The 19394-nt window shown below is 30.2% G+C and overlaps 1 protein-coding gene across 2 annotated transcripts in view; it reads left to right on the top strand.

Annotated features, from left to right (window-relative positions):
- The first annotated feature begins 1038 nt into the window (after nt 1-1038).
- LOC148273060 (LIM domain only protein 3-like) overlaps nt 1039-19394 on the top strand; it is a 133076-nt gene continuing 114720 nt past the window's right edge. The window contains exon 1 of one of the 2 annotated variants that reach the window (XM_088239204.1): nt 1039-1620. In XM_088239204.1, coding sequence (XP_088095330.1) covers nt 1615-1620 — 6 coding nt within the window. In that variant the 5' untranslated portion in view covers nt 1039-1614. The remainder of the gene's footprint in view (nt 1621-19394) is intronic. The other variant, XM_088239205.1, reaches the window with a different exon arrangement.

Genomic DNA, 19394 nt, shown 5'->3' with positions numbered 1-19394 from the left:
TCACCCATTGTACTATGCGGCAATGAAGGTAGATTTTAGAAAAAAAAAAAAAAAAATTAGTCATCGATTCGATATCTCTCGTCTCCAATTCTGATTCTTTTTTATACGTTAAACTGTATTCTTCATCCTGTCAAATACAGAAAAAACTGAAAATGCCAAAAATTTAAAATTTCTTCTCAAAAATATTTTCCCTTTCTGTTGCAATAAATTTTGCTCTTAATAACTTCCTAGGGAGTGAAATCGAGCCTATTTATAAATATTTGACATATATATACATAAGAAGTATAAAAATCGAAAATGTGTTTTCAGGCGGTGTATAGTAGGCGAAATAATTCAGCCAGATGAATCTCACCCACATCAATAAAAGGTTGAGCTCCTTTACTTTATAAAAATCAACAGATGGACGAGGAAATATAGATGTTTAAACATAGGCAAAATGTTAAACAGTGTGTAAAATGGCCATTTAAACCGACCAATGACAATTATAAGACCTCTAAGTGCCTAGACTTCCATGTTCCCCTCTCGAAATAGTTTCTCATTCTGTTGCAATAAATTTTATCGTGGGTAGGTAAGGGTAGGTCCACGAGGTTCCGGGTTCGATTCCCAGCGGCGCCAAAAAAAATGTACGTAATTTTATACTCTATTTCTTACACAGAATTGGATTCGTCATTCCGCTTGGACACGAGATATTTTCTTACAGCACTGAAAATAACATATGTACTTGACTCTTTAAAATGCTGTTTTGTTGACTAATTCGCACCTGACCAAAGACACACAAAATTTTAATTAGGCAAAGTAAAGCGGTACATATTTTTATATTTATTATTCGGCCGAATGAGTCGCGAACTGAGGGCGTTGGTACCCGTGCAAACGCACACAGACGCAATTCAGGAAAAAACTTTTTAATTAATTTGAAAAAATGATGTTATTGTATTTATTGTGTTACTGGAGTCTGCGCGTGCGCTGTTTTAGCTGCCGCTGAAGTTGGGCGGTCTCGCGACGATGCTGTGATGCTAAACGCCTAACCGCCGCCGCTGCTTCATTCGTCGCGCGTCATTTGAGCGGCGAGCGGCGTCACAGCGTAGGTCCGCAGCCCGTCTATTCCCGAACGCCGTCGGACTTTTCCGATCCGCGTCCCACGAAATACGACAGCCGATTCATTCAAGTTTCAGCGGTCGCGCTGAAAGGTCGCTTGCGATTTAACGCCGGTTTTTTTCGAAATCGCGGCGCGGGTTTTTGACGTTTCTAAAAAAAAAACAACTTTCAAAGTGCAATAAATTAATCGAGTGCGTGCAAAACTTTAATAAAGCAATCCGAGTGTTATTTGGATTGCGATAAATTCTAGTTCGATTACTGAAAGACAACTTAATTAGACCTAATAAACATTATATGTGAAAAACATGTTTCGATGTACTGAAAAAGAATAATAAACAGACTGCTGCGTTGTTTATTGGGCAATATATTTGATAGGGCTACCCTAGAACGTGTTGCCGCTTGTTCGAAGATAGTTTTGATCACCGAGAGACGATCAGCTTCACCATTTGGCATTACAGTGAGTCCGCTGGGCTCAAGAGTCGGACCATCCTCAAAGATCGACGGTTCAACAATTATTACATGAAGGTACAATTTTTTAATTCATATATCCCGTAATATTTAAGAATGTAATATGTACTTAGAATTGAAATAATTCAACTTGTGTGCAAAAAAAAACAGCGTGACGCGGTAAAATGATGTTTCAAAGTTGCCGGCGATAATCATCAGTATTTTGACGTTTCTAAAGCCACGTGGGAAGTTGACCACATCAATGAATTTACCAGCTGACAGAAAACGTGAAATCTACATTCCATACTAAAAAATACATTTTATCCCCATTAAATGATAAAACATTACATGTAAATTTTATAATTTAAAAGTTATTAAAAGTAGAAAAATTTTCCCAACAACACACAAGTGTTTTGTACATTTTTTGTATCATGATTAACTTTAAAACAAATGGAAAAGTAATAGATTTTTAGATTTTAAAGCAGAATAAATTACATTTGTTACATTTTGTGCAAGCTATATGCTCTTTATAGGGAGCGCACAGGTAATAAGAAGAAATATTTTTTTAATGTAGATATTTTTTTTGTAAAAGCATATATTAAAAAATTGTCTGCATACGGGTGGATGAAGAATACAGTTCTGTGTATGAAATAGAACCAGATGATTGACGAGTGTTTTTGACTTTTCGAGGAAAGTTGACATGGAATATCTGTTTTCAAAGGTTTTATACTGAAGTATTTCACTGTCCCTAGACTGACACCTGATAGGTAAAACTCATCATCTAACTTTCTTGTAACATATTTATTTATTGTATATATAGCCTTGGCTAACAGATGATCGAGATACGCTTCACTTTGTTTAAAAATGCAGTGCCCTATGCACCATTGGGTGCGGATAAGGGTTTTATGGATGATTGTAAATATATGAATTAATAATTGAGCAATAAGCTAGTTAGTTATTATTTAACATGTGTTTTTCGAAGTGTACAATTTAAGGAATCAAATCTTAAAATACGGATTTTTTCAAAATTCCAAAATCATAAAATTAGAAATGTAAATGCTACTACTTGCTTTTTTAAACCCCTAGGTACGTTATGCAAAATAACATTTAAAGTATACTTTTTAAAATAATTTTTACTTTTGTTGCTCATTTTTAAATTTAAAATAAAACGCACACAACTTACGTTAAAACTTAATATTATCAAAGTGAATAAAAAAAAAACTTTAGACTTGTTCTCATAATAAGCAATTAAAAATATAGTTTGCAATTAAGTGTTTCACGATCGGAGTAATTATAACTATTTTATGTAGGCAACTATTTTAAATTACAGTTGTAATTAAGAAAACCTAACGATATTCAATGAGTCATCTAGAATATGATCTATTTAATTTATTAATCCTAATGAATGTTGATTATTATTGTTCAATAAATCCATTCAATGCACAATGTTTGTTTTTAGCCACAGTGTAATTAGTAATATTGTACAGTTGTCAATTAAAAACTAACGAGGTAGTATCCTTTACTTTTAATTGGTAGTACTTCCCACTTAAGCATTTATCAATAGTACCATTGTTGATGATTAATTGATAATCTCTGTTTTTTTAAAGCGACCACAAAGAAACTTTATTTCATATCTTAAAATGTTTAAATGCAAGTCTTGATTAAGAAAAAAAAAATTTAACTTATTACTGTTAAAAAAATTATAAGTTTGTTATCCGTTCGTTTAACTAACTAATGATAATGATGTTGGTTTAAAAAATTTTTTAAAAAAATTACGATTTAACGTTAGTCATATAATTTTAATTGGAATATAGACTAGAAGGTAGTAGATACTAGATACACCCGAACGACTTTTTTCTTTTATCTTTTTAAAATTATTTTAAATATTATTTTATTTATTTTACTAAAAAAATATTTTCAATTTTTAATTTCCTTATCAAAAAAAAAAACAAAATTATTATGCTTTGATCAATTAAAAATATAAAAAGGTAGTCACTGAAATAAATATACGGTACACCTATTTAAGTTAATTTGTGAAAAAAAATATTACACCGACCGAAAAGTCTGGAATACTGCTAGCTTTTTTATTGACAAAACATGGCTCCTAAAAATATTTTTTTGTAGAATGAAACTTCAATTTTTGAACTGAAATACTATGTGAAACAGCGATATTTTAAAGTTTTTAGATTGGCATCTATAAATCACCTTAATTTATTTATTATTTTTATTTTAGTTGTAATTGTTATCTACTTACATCAACTTTTTTTATTTGTCTCTCTCACTAGGCAATATGTATTCATTATATTTATTTATTTAAGACTTTATATACATATACATTATATGTATATACATATAAGGGCGGGCATATTGCCTTAAGGCAATTTCTTCCTACCTACCCAATGTATCAAAGGAAATCAATTTAAACAATTAATAATGTGTGTGATAAAAAATAGGAATTTTTCTTAACATTAAATTTGGCGGAATGTGTAAAACTAGAATAGCCTAACTGGATGTAAAACTAGTGGATCCCATCTAACTTACGTAGGTACATTAAACAATCGAATTTTAAAATGAAATATGCGCATTTTGTCTGGTTTGATATCATTATGGAACAAATGTTACCGCAACGAACGGACCTACCCAATGTATCAAAGGAAATCAATTTAAACAATTAATAATTTGTGATAAATAATAGGAATTTTTCTTAACATTAAATTTGGCGGAATGTGTAAAACTAGAATAGCTTAACTGGATTTCAAACTAGTGGATCCCATCTAACTTACGTAGGTACATTAAACAATCGAATTTTAAAATGAAATATGCGCATTTTGTCTGGTTTGATATCATTATGGAACAAATGTTACCGCAACGAACGGACTGAATCATTGAAAAATATATTCAATAATGACTAAACAATTAAAATAAATATTAAATAGGGTAATAAAAAGTGCGAATTCCCGTCATTCCGTATTGTCTCTGGCATTATCAATGGCTCTTGTAATCGCAAGTATAATGATAATGACCAATTAGTGAAGTACCAGCTCATCTTAAGCCTCATTATCCAGATATTTCGAAAATATCTCTCATACTGTTCGAGTGGAATCTCTTTACTTGTTTGCGTTTCGCTAATTGCCGCTTTATGCAGAATACGAGTACCACCCGCGCCCGCGCCCGCGGCCGCGTGAGGTCCGCAATCATCGATGGGCCTTAATTAATAGCGCAATCTAGCTAATAACATTATTTTTCAAATTCACGTGTATCTTTAATTGGCGTGTTAATCGTTAGAACCCTGCCTTAATCAAAATAATTGCAGTTTTATGTGTTTAGTTGAGCCAGCGGAGGAGGTATGTGCTTTAGGTTTGTCTATTAGGTTATTATCAAGTAAATGTTGTAATTCATTTTTACCTAATAATTAATTGATTAAGCTAGCGCGCCTCGTGGTACAGTGGTGAGACTGGTGAGTGTGTAGTTTGTATGCATGAGATATTGGGTTTAATTCCCGAGACAAGGTTGACATGATTATTGATTCATAATTATGTCTTCTCTTGGTGTCCCTTATGTTTGTCAATGCTTCTTTTATCTTTTTTGATGTTTTTAACTATTTTTTTATTGTAATATTCATCCTAATTAATTGTATATGGACAATGCCCTTAAATAAATAAGCGTATTTTCATTAAAATTCACCCGAAGAGTGAGACAAATCTTTTTGCTGATTGTAAAAAAAGATCGGCGTACATATTCGCTATAATTGGTGTACCGAAGCAGTGTCCTACGCAAGTTTAGATGCGAATACGGATGTTGTGTTTATTAATTTGTAGAAAATTAAAGAAATTCATAATTTAGTTTTAAAAATAAATTATTTTAATGTTAAACAAACGTAATATTTAAGAAAATAAACTCAACGCAATTCACTTTACCATACAAAGGTACATGTAATTATTACATTATCATTCAAAATAAAAATAAACATAGCAAAGATTGAACAGGCGCGAGCGGTGAATATTATCAGTAGAGATTCTGACAAAAAATAAGAATGTCTTTACTTTATGTAGGGATGCTAGTACATAGGTTTCGGTAAATATCTAATTAAAATTTGAAATCAATATAGCAGAGAATCACTTTTATAAAATGTACTTGAGGTATTAAATTACAAAAAAGGTGTGCATAAGTTTTCTATAAGTACCTTAAACTCAAGATGTTCTTTAATTTTGGCCAAATTTCAATTATGCGATATCTTATAAGAGTCGCTTTTACTTTGCATAACACAAGTTGAATGCTCGTATCTCCACAAATCTTGTAGAGCAATATGACAACGCTATTAACCTTAACCCGGAAATTCAATCACTTATATTGGAATGGACTCAACATGAAGAGTAGTATCCAGATTCCAGCGTATCTAAGTAATACTGTCCAGACCAAGGTATCTCGATACTCAGTACGTTAATATAGGAAATGCGAAAAAAAGTTATATTTAAATTAATTAATTTATAATTATATTTAATAATTTAGCGATAATTTTTAGGAATTAAAATAAATAATTATTTACATGTTTTTAGTTTTTATTAATTAACTACGTTTCATTATTTTCAAATAGTCGAGGGATGCGCTGCATCCACATTATGTATGAGCGGAACGCGCCGGGTGTCGAACGAATAATTTCGCCATTTTACACAAATTCGTTTTCTTTTTCGTAAATAATATTTTATTTTGAAACCTACTAATAGTTTCTTGCGCCTCCTATAAAAATTCCACATTGCACCTTTATCTAAACCCGGGCCACGCCGACGATATCCTTCAGTATTAAAGGTTGTAGGTAGTAAGTAGGTGGGTATAATAACCAAAAAATACATGATTTTTTGGTTAAGTTCCACTAGGAATTAATATTTAACCATTTTTTGGCAACCAAATGCTGCACTTTACAATTTTTGTAGAGTAATAAATAAAACTTAAAAATATATGTAAAAATGAACTAAAAATTATATCTTTTTTACTCTGAACTTAACTGATCACATTTAAAACGTTTATCTATTGCATACATAGTAAGAATCGTAGTAAGTAGTTTTAATACGAAATTTAGGTAGGTATTGTATATTATGGTAAAATATTAAGTATTCGTATTGATTTTAATTAAATCATTCTAAATATTAATTTTGTTCATGGCGATGCATAATTGTGTAAGTTAAGTAAATATTTAACTACTTATTTGATTGGTTGATCGTCTGAGTATATATGAAGTAGTCAATTAATATAAAAATATTATTGACGTTCAAATGTATTTAATTATGTTATTTATTTAACCAATTCTCAAGTATAACACAACTGCATTATGGAATATTTAAAAAAATAATTACAGCTTAAAGGATAACGCGATTAATTATTAGTAATGAGTGTACTAGAGAGAACAATGTTGATAAAAAATAATTACTGCTTTGATAGTGCAGACGTGCAGTGTGATAATAAGTAAATTAGTTTATTTATGTATTCTTGTACCGTACTATCAAACTAAGCAAGAACATCCGAAATTTCGCGTTATTTTGACGTTACTGTAGTTTTTTAAAAATCGGGATTTTAAATTCCGCTTTTTTTTCGTGACGTCAGGATTGTTTGTTTTTATCGAACGAATATTTTGTGAATTATGACAATACACTAGTAGATGTTAATGTTAAAATGTAAATTTTTAACCACTCATCCATTTATTCGTACATTTTTCGATACAAAAAGGCGACCTACTCCAGGTTATGCAGTAAACAATATATTAAACAATTTTTTTTCTTTTGATGCTTAGCATATATTTTTTCTTATAAAGATATATTTGTTTATTTTTATTTTGGAAAAAAAGACAGTTTTTACATATATTGTATACAGAAAATAAGTATATATATAAACGAAAATTGTGAAAACAGTCAATATAAATTTTCCTCTGTGGTGTAAGCTATTGACTAAGTACATTATCGGTATCAAAATAAAAGCAATTCAACAATTAAAAAATGCTAGGCACTTAGAAGTTGCAAATGAAATAAAAATAAATATGTTTATTTACAGTAATAAAAATAAAGCAAATATAAATAAGATATATTTACATTTAAAGAATAAGAAAAGAAAAATTAATATGAAAATAATGTTAAAGGTACAAAATATAATAATGAACATACGAGTACATACATAATTACTGACACCGTATAACTAAACGGGTGTACTGTCTATAAGGAATCTTCTATATTTCATATAAAACTTCTATATAGGAGAGATAAAATATATTTGCGTGACCGGAAAGAACAGTATTATAATAATGACATGTTCTGAACAAAAAGTCGTTTTTCCTTGAGTTAGTCCTAGGTACTGGCAAATTAAATGTAGTATGGAGTCTTGTTCTGTTGGGTTCAAGATATTCTAAAGAACTTGTAAGTAAAAGGCAGTCTACGGCGTTGTTTACTAGTTTAAACAGGAATATTTGATCTGCAATCACTCTTCTATACTCCAGAGTTTGAATTGAATTTGGTGTACATACAGTGAAATTTATATTTTATTAAATTTATGAATTTCTTCCGTATCCTTTTAAGGTTGTTTATATATATTTTAATTTGAGGATTCCATATAATTGAAGCATATTCTCACTGAATTATTACATATGGGTTATATAGCAACATAAATGATTTAATGTTTTTGAAGTCATTATATGTTTCATTAATTTTGTAACCTGTAATTCGGCAAATTGTTAGCCTTAGAACAAGCTCATGCCTAGTTGGCCGGCAAATTGGGATTTCCAAATGTAAAAAAATCTGTATATGCGTACGTTGTTTGTTTTTTATATTTACTTTCGTTTTTCTTAAATATATAAATACATAAATCAACCAATATATTATGATTGGCAAACTACTCAAATATATTATTTCCCAATTTTAATAATTGAAATATTTTTTTCGAACATGTCATTCAAGATAAGTTTCGCGATACCAGTGGGGTTTTTTCAAATGGGCGTTTACGATTGGCGAACTATTTTGTGAACTAGCAGGAAACAGTCAGCTATCGCCGACTGTTACATGATAGGAAATTTGGCCCTTCGGGTCTTGATTGATAAGGATCTCGGACACCTAGAAATATCATCCCTTTGGGCCTCACCATTTATTTTTTGCACTTCGGAGCAATCTAAACGTAATAAAGAAGAATCTGTCACACTAAATAATGCTACTAATACCACACAAAATTTACACATATATTGAATATCTACGCATAAAATTCGGTTAGAAAGCGGTTGAAATTGAAAAGTAAACAATCTGTAATTTAAAACAATAACTGTCGCTGACTGTTAATAATCCGTGTAAGTAAATTGGGCCCTTCAGCCCTTGTTTAATCAATATTATGTGTATATTAACTACCTAACTAATTAAACTGTATTTTCAACGTCTATTTCCGTTTAGAAATATTCATACAATATAAATATCGCTTATTAATATCTCTCTCTTCAACTCGTGCCTCATGTCTGAGGATGGTGATTACGCCTGACTCCAGGCATGGCTCGTCTGTGGACAGTCTCCCTCCATCTGGAGCGGTCTTGTGTTCTTCTATAGGCATTCGTCAGTGATAATTCTGACAATTTAGCGACTGTGCCTCTCCATCTTGTCGGTTGACGTCCGCGCGACCTTGTCCCTTTGACACTTTCCAGGAGAGTAGTTTTATCCAAACTATCAAAATTTACCCTAGAAATATGATCAAAGAACTGCAGGATTCTTTTCTTGCACATGAATGAACTAATAAATATATATATATTTTTTTAAAAATATATATATAAATACATATCTGTACCTCACGGATGCAAATACAGAATTTGATGAAATGACGTTTCAATTTTAGTATTCAGTTTATGATCATGTCCATTGATTTAGAAGAAATGTATATCTTATAATGAATAAATATGAAAATAATGAATATACAAATGATTAATGTTATAAATGATTAGAATTCACTTGGAGAAAGTAGATTCTTCAGGCTCGTGTTGAATATTTGACGTTTGGATTTGCATCCGTCTACCTCTAAGGTACAATTATATCGCTGTGCATATCGGATATTTTGATATTTATATACATAAATATCATGATATTTTCCAACTCTGTCTTTATTAAATAAAAAATAGTTGATAAAACTGTTAAATAATAAACAAAAAATAAGTTTCACTGTATAATTAAATGGTCGCATTGTAACTATGTCCATGAACACTTTAAAAAAATTAATTTTGGATGGCACTGAATTTTCGCACCAGTGCTGTGTTCATAGTATAGTTTGTTGATTCATAAAGCGCTTAGAGGCATACTAACAACTCGTCAGCCTTACTGACGCACTCCGACTAATTATCATTTCATTTAATTAATGAAACTATATCTCCAATGAGCTTTGAACTGTCAACTAGATTGTCTGTAGTACTGTTGTGTACGTACTAGGTACTAGGTATCCTCTCCACAACAAAATTAATTACATGCTTAATTAGTTCGATAAGATTAGGCGCGTGAGTTAATATGTTGCGGTGAGGCTATTTTCAAATCGATACATTGTTATTGACTAATTGTTATAAACTTAAATATTTTAAATTTAAAGAACATGTTCTACGTAAGACTTCGGACTTAGCCATGCCAATCGTTTTACATTCCAATCTCACATTGTAATGACAAAAAGTTCCATGAAAAGCAAAAAGATCTAACAACATAAATAATAAATATATAACTACACATGAAAAGTAAGACTTTTACATATGTAAAAATCAGAAATATTGATTTTTTAAATTAATTTATAAAAGAATAAAAATTAACGATGAAATGCTCGAAAGTATGAAAAATGAAAAAATGTAATTATATAAATTCAAGAGTTAGTGTCAATATAATATTACATTATAGACAGTAAAATTATATCAGTTTATATACTATAATGCAATGTAAACTGATTTTTAAAAATTAAAGTATTAAATATTATCATGTCGTATCCCAATAGAAAAAGCCAGAAGAAATGTATGGAAAGGGTAAAGTGACATTTTTATTTTTTTTATAGAACAGCTTAAACAGAGTTTAAATTTTTTGAAACTTGTAGTAATAATTAAATCTAATCATCTAATCTAAATCTTTTTCAATTTCGTGAAAATCGATGTACAAACGAGAATGTTTTAAGTGTGTAAAAATGTTTGTAGACAATGATGAATTCTACTCCCTACTGAGTTATCAAGATTAAACTTTATTACAACAAAAAGGAACAACAAATGGAAGAATTGAGGAAACGTAGGTATTCAAACATGGGCAGAATGGTGAATTAAACCCAGTGTGTAAAGCCTTACAAACCTGCTAATGACAAGCCATCGGTTTTCCTTTTTTAAAATTAATTGCAGTGTATCTCATTATTTTTTTTATACGAAGGTAAAATAATCCATCTTACGCTTCAGATACCAGTCCACGGTCTACCAAGTATTTTCTGAATTATTGTTCTGTTGTATAAAATGTTATATTATTATTAAAATGATTCGACATAAAATTCCACTAATAGGTTAATAACTCCCTTAGTATCGAATATCAGCTTCTAAAAGAAACTAATTAAGATAAAATTTTACCAATGACCTTTTAATAACCTAACTAGGTTTACTTTTAATAAGCTCATTAAATAATTTGTAAACATTAAACATAAAGATTGACACATTCACAAAGTAATGATGTTTACGAGTAAACAAGACCTTAAATATTAACATTTGACTTGTTCTACTAACACATTAGTAAACTCATCAGCCACGATAACCTTATGTTAATTATTTATTGTATTTGGTTAGAAATTATGAATGCGGGCCTTTGAAAATTTTATTATTATCATAATATTCGTCAACATAATAGGGAACTACCACATACTGCGAGTACCGATAAAAATATGTAAAATGGATTTAGAAAAATTAATTGTATTTTCAAAACCAATATGGATATTGTTAAAAAATGTTTTTATTCGTAATTTAAAAAATTACAATGTTAAAAAATACGTTTTCACGAAAACGCCACATGTTTGGCCTTACCAATTATGACGTCAAGATTCGTGATGACATGCTATTTAAATTTAAACATTCATTAACTAATGTTTAAACTCAAGCAAATCGTGACGTATAAGGGGCGTGGCCAATACAGTAAACCTTTTTCGCGAGAATTTAAAATTATAAATCTTAAAATATTTTTTTTATGCTACTAATAAGTAAATTTTTTTTACTCGACAGTATTCCATCGACTATTATTATTTTATAATTGTAAAAAAAATGGTATTACCTTATTGAAAAATACTAATGATAATTATTTGTTTATTAGCAAAACTAAGCTGTATGTTTCACTAACCAAAAGAATACATTCCATTAAAAGAAAAAAAGCATGAATAAATCAAACATATAATGTTACAAGTCGCCTGAATCCCACCTTAATCTGGAAATAAAATCTGATTGCTTGAGCCAGCTTTTAGAGCCAGTTAACAACATTAAATATCTGGGAATAGTTATTGACAAAAATCTACGATGGGAGGTACGAGTCCAATCGCTGGTTTCCAGATTAAGAAAGCTGTGTCATGTATTTTGCTCACTCAAGAACGCTCTGGACATTGGCACTTTCAAAGCTGGGTATTTTGTTTTTTTTTTCAGTCAGTAGCCTATGGTATAGTGGGCTGGGGAGGTTGCACGGCGTCTTTCATTAACCCCCTAATAAATGTACAAAAAATAATTCTTAGAGTGATGCTTTGATATCCCCCAACTTGCCTATCTGAGAGATTGTTTCAATTTATGAAGGTACTGGATATTAGATTTTTTTTTAAAAGAGTCATTGACACAATTCTGGCCATGTGGTTACACAAGGAGATCCCAGCAAAATGCTCGTGCGAGGTTTTCCTGTAATTTGTATTATTTAATACCAAAAACACGTACGACTTTCGCTCAGAGAAATTTATCTTTTGCTGCCCCAAGAGTGTTCAATGTCCCAGATGAACATATTAAGTTCTCCAAAACGAGAGCCATTTTCAGAAGTGTATAAGTTTGGATTTTGTCTTAGAGAAGAGACCATTGCAGGAGACTGCTGCGAGATATTGGATATATTTATATATAGTACTATTAATTGTGTTGTCCAGATGTTATTTTAAATCTATGTTTATGAAATAATTTTTATTTAATAATATGCATGCTTCCATTTTCTGTTTTGTTGTATCCTAACTCAACACAGGCCTCTTGGCTTCATACAGTTAGGGGTACGCTATTATTTTTTTTGTAATATGCATCTTTATTTGAATAAATAAATTAAAAAAATATATCGTAGAACAACGAAAGATGTGCGATTAATGCTACATTGTCATCTTAAAAAAAATTATATTAAGGCTTCAAAATAATAATAATAATATTTGGTTGATTGATATAGTGCCATTTTTGTGAAAGATCACCTCAAGGGCGCTTTACAATTGTACCGTTAATTTACATTCCAACTAAGCTAAAGTAACATTATATTTTCTGATTTAAATTTGAGGGTATTATAAATTAAAGAAGTGAGATTTTAGTTGAAATTTGAACTAATTGAGACTGTCGATGATTCGTACGTTTGAAGGCAATTGGTTCCAGCCAGAGAGGCCGGCAACAGCAAAAACACGATCTCCGAACCTAGTGTTTGAGCAGCCAAGTTTTACTCTGCCTGAATCAAATGCTGACCTAAGAAAAGCTTTGCTTTGACATGTGTTTTCCCTAATACATAGGTCCGATAGGTATGTATCTTGGAGCCATTTTACGAAGGGATTTAAATACTGTCCAGCAAAGCGTATTTTTTATTCTCTAGGGGCTTTTTAACCAGTGCAAATCTCGTAAATGTTGTGAGATTTGAGAATATTTTTTTTACTCCCGTAATAAACCTTGTTGCTGTATTGAAAACAGATAAACAAACAGAATGAAATATATATTCTAGGATTAAAACAATAATTATATGTCACTAACCCAAATATCGAAGGATACATATAGAGTCCAAAAAAATATTAAACCACTCTCACGTAACGTTGAAGAAAATCACACGCGTCGTTGTTCTACGATCATGACGATATGTAGAAAGCAAATTAAATTTTCTTGTATCTTTTTGGGAACTGGAAACAAAACTACAAAGACTACAAAGACAAAAAAATAAAATACACATAGACAACTTGAGAAAGAAAACCCTCGAACTACTCAAACTCACACTAGGCTATATCAAGGATGACGACATCATATAACAAAGTATCTGAAATGTACATTAACGACAAGCGGACTTCATCATTAAAATATAAAGACAGCAAAAACGAAAAATGGATAATCTCGGCTGCTAAACAATAAATTAAAAATGTACAATGACGTACTGCACAGACTGAATATTGACTTCAGTGTGTACAAAGTTTTAAGACTGAAGTTAGACACATTTTGAAACCATCTTGATACCACATTTACCTATGTTAAATGTTTTTTTAAACACTAAAACAAACCTTAGAAGGTTTCTCTAAAACTTTAAACAGCATATATATTTTTTTATACTATGCTACTACATAGGTACGTAATTTTATGTTTGTCCTAATGCCTTAATCTAATTATAATTCTTCTTCATTCCCTTTCCGAACCTAATGGTGCATAAGAAACTGCATTGGTACAACAATCTCAGCATATCTTGATAATTTTTTTAACATGAAGGTAAGATGATCAGTCTTACGCTTAGGTACTAGTCCAGGGACTATGAAATATTCTAGTGTAAAAACACATTTTTAAATAAATATTTCATGTCAACTATGTCGGGAATCGAAACCGAAACCTCTTGCATGGTAGGCAAACACGCTGACCTCTACACCCTGGGGCCGACAAAAATAAGTTCTTTGTATTTTTTAAATACAAAAGAGAAATATTTAAATTTTTCATTGAACGCGGAGTAAAGTTTTGTCTGATTATCAGTAAACTATATATAAATAATCAATATCAGTACACCATACGCAATATTTATACATTTAAGAACTAATTTATTTGCCACACACTTTTTTTTCAACCTACATAATATTTTAATAATAATCTTCATCCGGCAATTAAAAAAAAAAAAAATAACATAACAAAATAATATCCAATGCATAAATTTAAAATAAAATGTACATTCCCATTTAAAATGTTTTATATGTGTAGCAAATAAGTAAGTTGCGCCAATTTATGGTTTTGGAGTGTCGTGGTGGAATGAACTTTCTTTATTTATGCAATTTGTGACATTTCGGTAAGATTAAATTATTCGCTTTGGTTCAATAAAATATAGCATTACGCAGTTGAAAAGTTTAAAAGCTCATAAGACCCTCGATAAAGACGTTTTGACCTTTTTTTAGTGATTTATCATTTTTTTATTCTTTTTAAGCCATTTTTAAGTTTTGGAGTGGCGTGTGGGAATAACGATTCTGTATTTTTCGATGGCTCACTAATTTAACTTTTTGTTTTGTTCTTTTATGAATATTTGTGTTCGTAGCATTATTTATAATGGCAGTTAATGTATTCTTCATCCGCCCGGATACATAAATCAATTATATAGAACGTAAAATTGAATGATTTCTAGTTTGCAATCTTAAAATGATCAATATTTTTGATAATTTTCCAATCATGTCAATGTTTCGTTCTACTATTAAATATTTTTGATGTCATTAGAAATTAATTTGAATGATATTTTAAATATCTACAACAAAATAAAATTACGCATTTCACTAAGTTTAATAAAATATTATTAATTTTCAATATTGTATAACAAAAAATCTTTTCAATAATAAAAAAGATTTTCTGGGTTTCTTTGCAATTAATTACGTTTAAATACGTTTATATATGCCAATTATTTTTTTGCGGCGGTATTACTGAATAAATATTAAAAAATAAACTCACATTTCCGCAGTTGCTTTTTGATTTTGAAAATTAAGTTTATGTTAAAAAAAAACAATAATTAAAAAGTAACAATAATGTACAAACACGAGTATTTTATTTATAACGACAACGACGAAAAAAATTCAGCCAATAAGAGGAAAATAAAGAAGTTATAAAAACTATTTTACTTGAATTAAATATGCTCATTATTTCGTAAAAATAAAAATAATTATGTATGAATTGACGTCAATGTGAGATGTTAAATTAATTTTAAATGTATAAAAAGTGTACTTTATTATTTATTTGGTATAAATGCGGACTCTGGATAGCTTACAATAAAAATAGGAAAAAATAAGTACGTTGGTACTACAGTTTATAATAAAATAAAGTAAAATGTCGAAAACAAATTGAATTTAAATTAACAAACTTGTATTTAGTTATAATATTTTATTTATCAGACGTAGGCAGTCGCGTGCCCAGAGTTTTTAACTCTTACCTTCCTTAATCCGTGCGTTCCTGTAAACTGAAAAATCGAATATTCATGGACAATTGCTTTAATTAAGTATATTTTAAGACAACATCAATGCTTACAATGCGAGCAAATAGATCACTCTTAGTGGAGCTCCAAGAGCAACTGAGAGCAACTGGCGTTTTGTGACAGTACATTAAGTTATTAGATGCAATGCTTATTCTAATAGCACCAGGAATGGAGAGTTAACCAGGGTAAGCAGTAGAAAAATAACTTACTACATTTTATATGTAAATGATAAATGTTACCAGACAATTTCCTTCACACGTCAAACAAAAGTTATAAATCACTATGTTGTTGTCTTGTAGTCAATGTCAAAATTAACTAAGCCACATCAAATATCTAAAAAATGTGCTGTTTTTTGGGCTATCATTCTGGATGGTTTTTATCTTAGAAAATAATAAAGAAGGAAAACGATAAAAACGGTTTGAATGCACACGCCTAGTTAGTCAAAACTCTTTGGAGTATTTCATATTGAATTTACGTGTAATAGTCAAACTCTTCTTTTGAAATAGCTCTAATGTAGTCGTACATCTTATTTCGCTACAAATTTAATTCAATTCTATTTAATTCAGTTATTTACAAAATAACACGCACATAACAAACTAAAATTTAAGGTGTATATATTACAACAAGAAAAAAATAACATTAAAGATACTTTTGTCAAAGCAGTAGGAGAATCCGGCTCCGGAAAGCCCCTTCGGATACATGGAACAAATCAACATCCAGAGTGATGTTGTTCAGTATAGCTGTAGCCCTTACAGGCATAACGAGGCAGGTTGGTCCTTTATTTTGGAATATGAAACAATCTATGCTGACGCTGTCTTAGGTAATTATCAGAAATATACAAACCAAAGCTCTTCATAATCTCAGAATTATCTACCATACCGCGCAACAATCGATAAAAATGTGTAGTCAAATACATGTTCCTTCTAGCCTTTTAACTGTTAAGGCAATAATACGTTTTTGCCGATAAATATTAACCGAAAAAAATCGTTGTTTTTTTTAAAATTAACATTTCCTTCATCAGTACAAGTCTCACACTTTTATATATTTTTTTCTTTTAAAAAATGAACACTGCACAATATTCTCGATCATACGTAGAAATCGATTTGACATTTGACGTTTGAGCAAGTTTTCTAATTATTAATTGAAGAAACCGCAACGGCATTGATGTGCTCGTTTGTCATTTCGGTAAAACTGATACCCGTATGCAGAGACAAACCTTAAGGTGAGGAAAGTACATTCTATTGTCTTCACCTTCGGGTTATTCTCTGCATTTGAAATTAGAATGTACTTTACTCACCTTAAGTTTTGTTTCTGCATACGGGTATGAGTAACCGAATTCTACTCTTGTGAATTTATAAAATTCTTCAAATAATTTCTTGCGTACTTTGTATTTTATTTTTGTATATTTATTTTTTTTTTGTGAAAATCTAGTAGGGCAACCACTATTGCTTATATGTGACGCACGCTACTGGCCGTAGGCATGTGTAAATGTAAGTGGCATTGTATTAAAAAAAATATTTCTAAATGTTATTAAATATTTATATATAACCTCTTACCGACTTTTCTATGTCTACCGGTCTCGAAACGTACCCGTCTCTTCGTCAGGACACTTATTAAACCAGCATGCAAACCGACATGCATCGAAACCAGTAGAGAAAGAAAAGTCGGCAAGTGATTATATACAAATATTTAATAACATTTCGTAAAATGTTTAACCACAAAGTTAATGCTTTAAATATTAATAATAAATATAAATATATATAAATAAAGGTTAGGCATTTTAACTTATGTAATATTATAGTAGCTTATTTGAGTAATCACTACTCGGCGCAAGATTAAAAATGTCCGTTTTAAAACTACAATTTTTGAAAAATTTCGTGTATGTCTAGAAGTATATAGATGGTTTATAAAATTAGTAAAATCAACCTAGGTAAGTATTGATGTTTATTCATAGGCAAAATAGTAAATGTTATAATGTCGATAAAGCAACAAAATTGTTAAAAGCAAAGTTTTTTTTTCTCCATTTTTAGACATGAACTACTGCGACAGAAAAATAAATAAATTTGGATATGGATATGGAAGTCTAGGCATTTAAAGGGCTTATTACCTGTCGTCGGCTGGTTTAAGTGACGACTTTACACATGCATATTTCCAACATCCATATTTCCTAAACTCTTCCATTTGTTGACTTTTGTGGGGTAGAAGCGCTATAACCTTTATTGATGTGGGGAGATTTATCTTGTTTAATTACTTCACCCACAAGGAATGCCTGAAAATACTTTTCAACCATCACACTCAATCTTATTCAAGTTATAGTCCTTTTTTATAGTAGAATGGTGAATTGATTTATTTATTTTATTTATTAACGGACATGTATACAATTTATAGGGTTTAAATATTATAATAAAAGAAGAGTTGAAAACATAAAAAAAAGAAGCATTGACAAACATAAGACAAGATCTGGACTATTTATTTAGTGCTTGTTTAAATCGTTGTAAACTGAAACCAAAAAAGTCCAGATATTGTCTTGAGTTAACAATACGACAAAGACGGGTCATTGGAAAATTAAGGCCATAGTTTTTGCTTTGCTGATCGATGAACAGTACTTCATTGTTTCTTAATCTACGAGTCGAAATATTGAATTTTACTTGTCCAAGTAATGATGGAACATCGATTATACCATTTAGTATGCCGAACATATACATGGTGGCGTAGTGTGTAAATTGATCACTTTAACTTGCCAATGAAACGTCATAAGCCCTGTAAATGCCTAGACTGTCGTATTCCTTCTTCACAAATGTTATTTCTCTCTGTTGTAATATGTCAATCTTGATTACTCCCTACGCGGTGTAATCAAGCGTTTATCTACAAATATTTAGATGTACTCAAAATAGTGTTGATTTTTAGTAAGTTTAGAAAATGATTACCGGTTCTCGAAAATAAACGTAAAAAATTAAAACAATTTGTCCAGAGATGGGTTTGAACCAAAAACCACAACCCGTCTCCTATAACTTAACAATTATGTAATTTTGGATAATTACAAATATTGTATAACAGACCGAACTAGCGGCATAAAACTCTCTTAGTAATCATCAAATTGCCGTGAAAAATATTTAACTATAGAATTATGTAAGAAAAGTTATCGAGACAAGCGCGGAAAGTTTAAAATAACCAATAATGTTTTTATCTTGGAAAAAATACTCAATGTCACATGCTGTTGGTACATGAAAAATGTATTTTGGATATTACGAAGCTCTCCGTCGCTACGTTTACTCCATTTTATTAAAATTCATTTGTTTTTCAGCAAATTCAACTTATACATCCAAAATCGTATTTCGCAAAATGTTGTTGAATTTGAGGACATTTATTTTAACTTACAAATAAAACATAAGTCGGCGATGTAAATTTTAACTGTGTAACTCTGTAAATTAGATTTTAGGTCTA

The sequence above is a fragment of the Micrasema longulum genome, unplaced genomic scaffold (assembly GCF_059751315.1).
Source record: "Micrasema longulum isolate JH-2025_06_02 unplaced genomic scaffold, ASM5975131v1 h1tg002093l, whole genome shotgun sequence".
In the NCBI taxonomy this organism is placed as follows: domain Eukaryota; kingdom Metazoa; phylum Arthropoda; class Insecta; order Trichoptera; family Brachycentridae; genus Micrasema; species Micrasema longulum.
The sequence above is the reverse complement of the archived record's forward strand: the minus strand, read 5'-3'. Positions and strand labels throughout refer to the sequence as shown.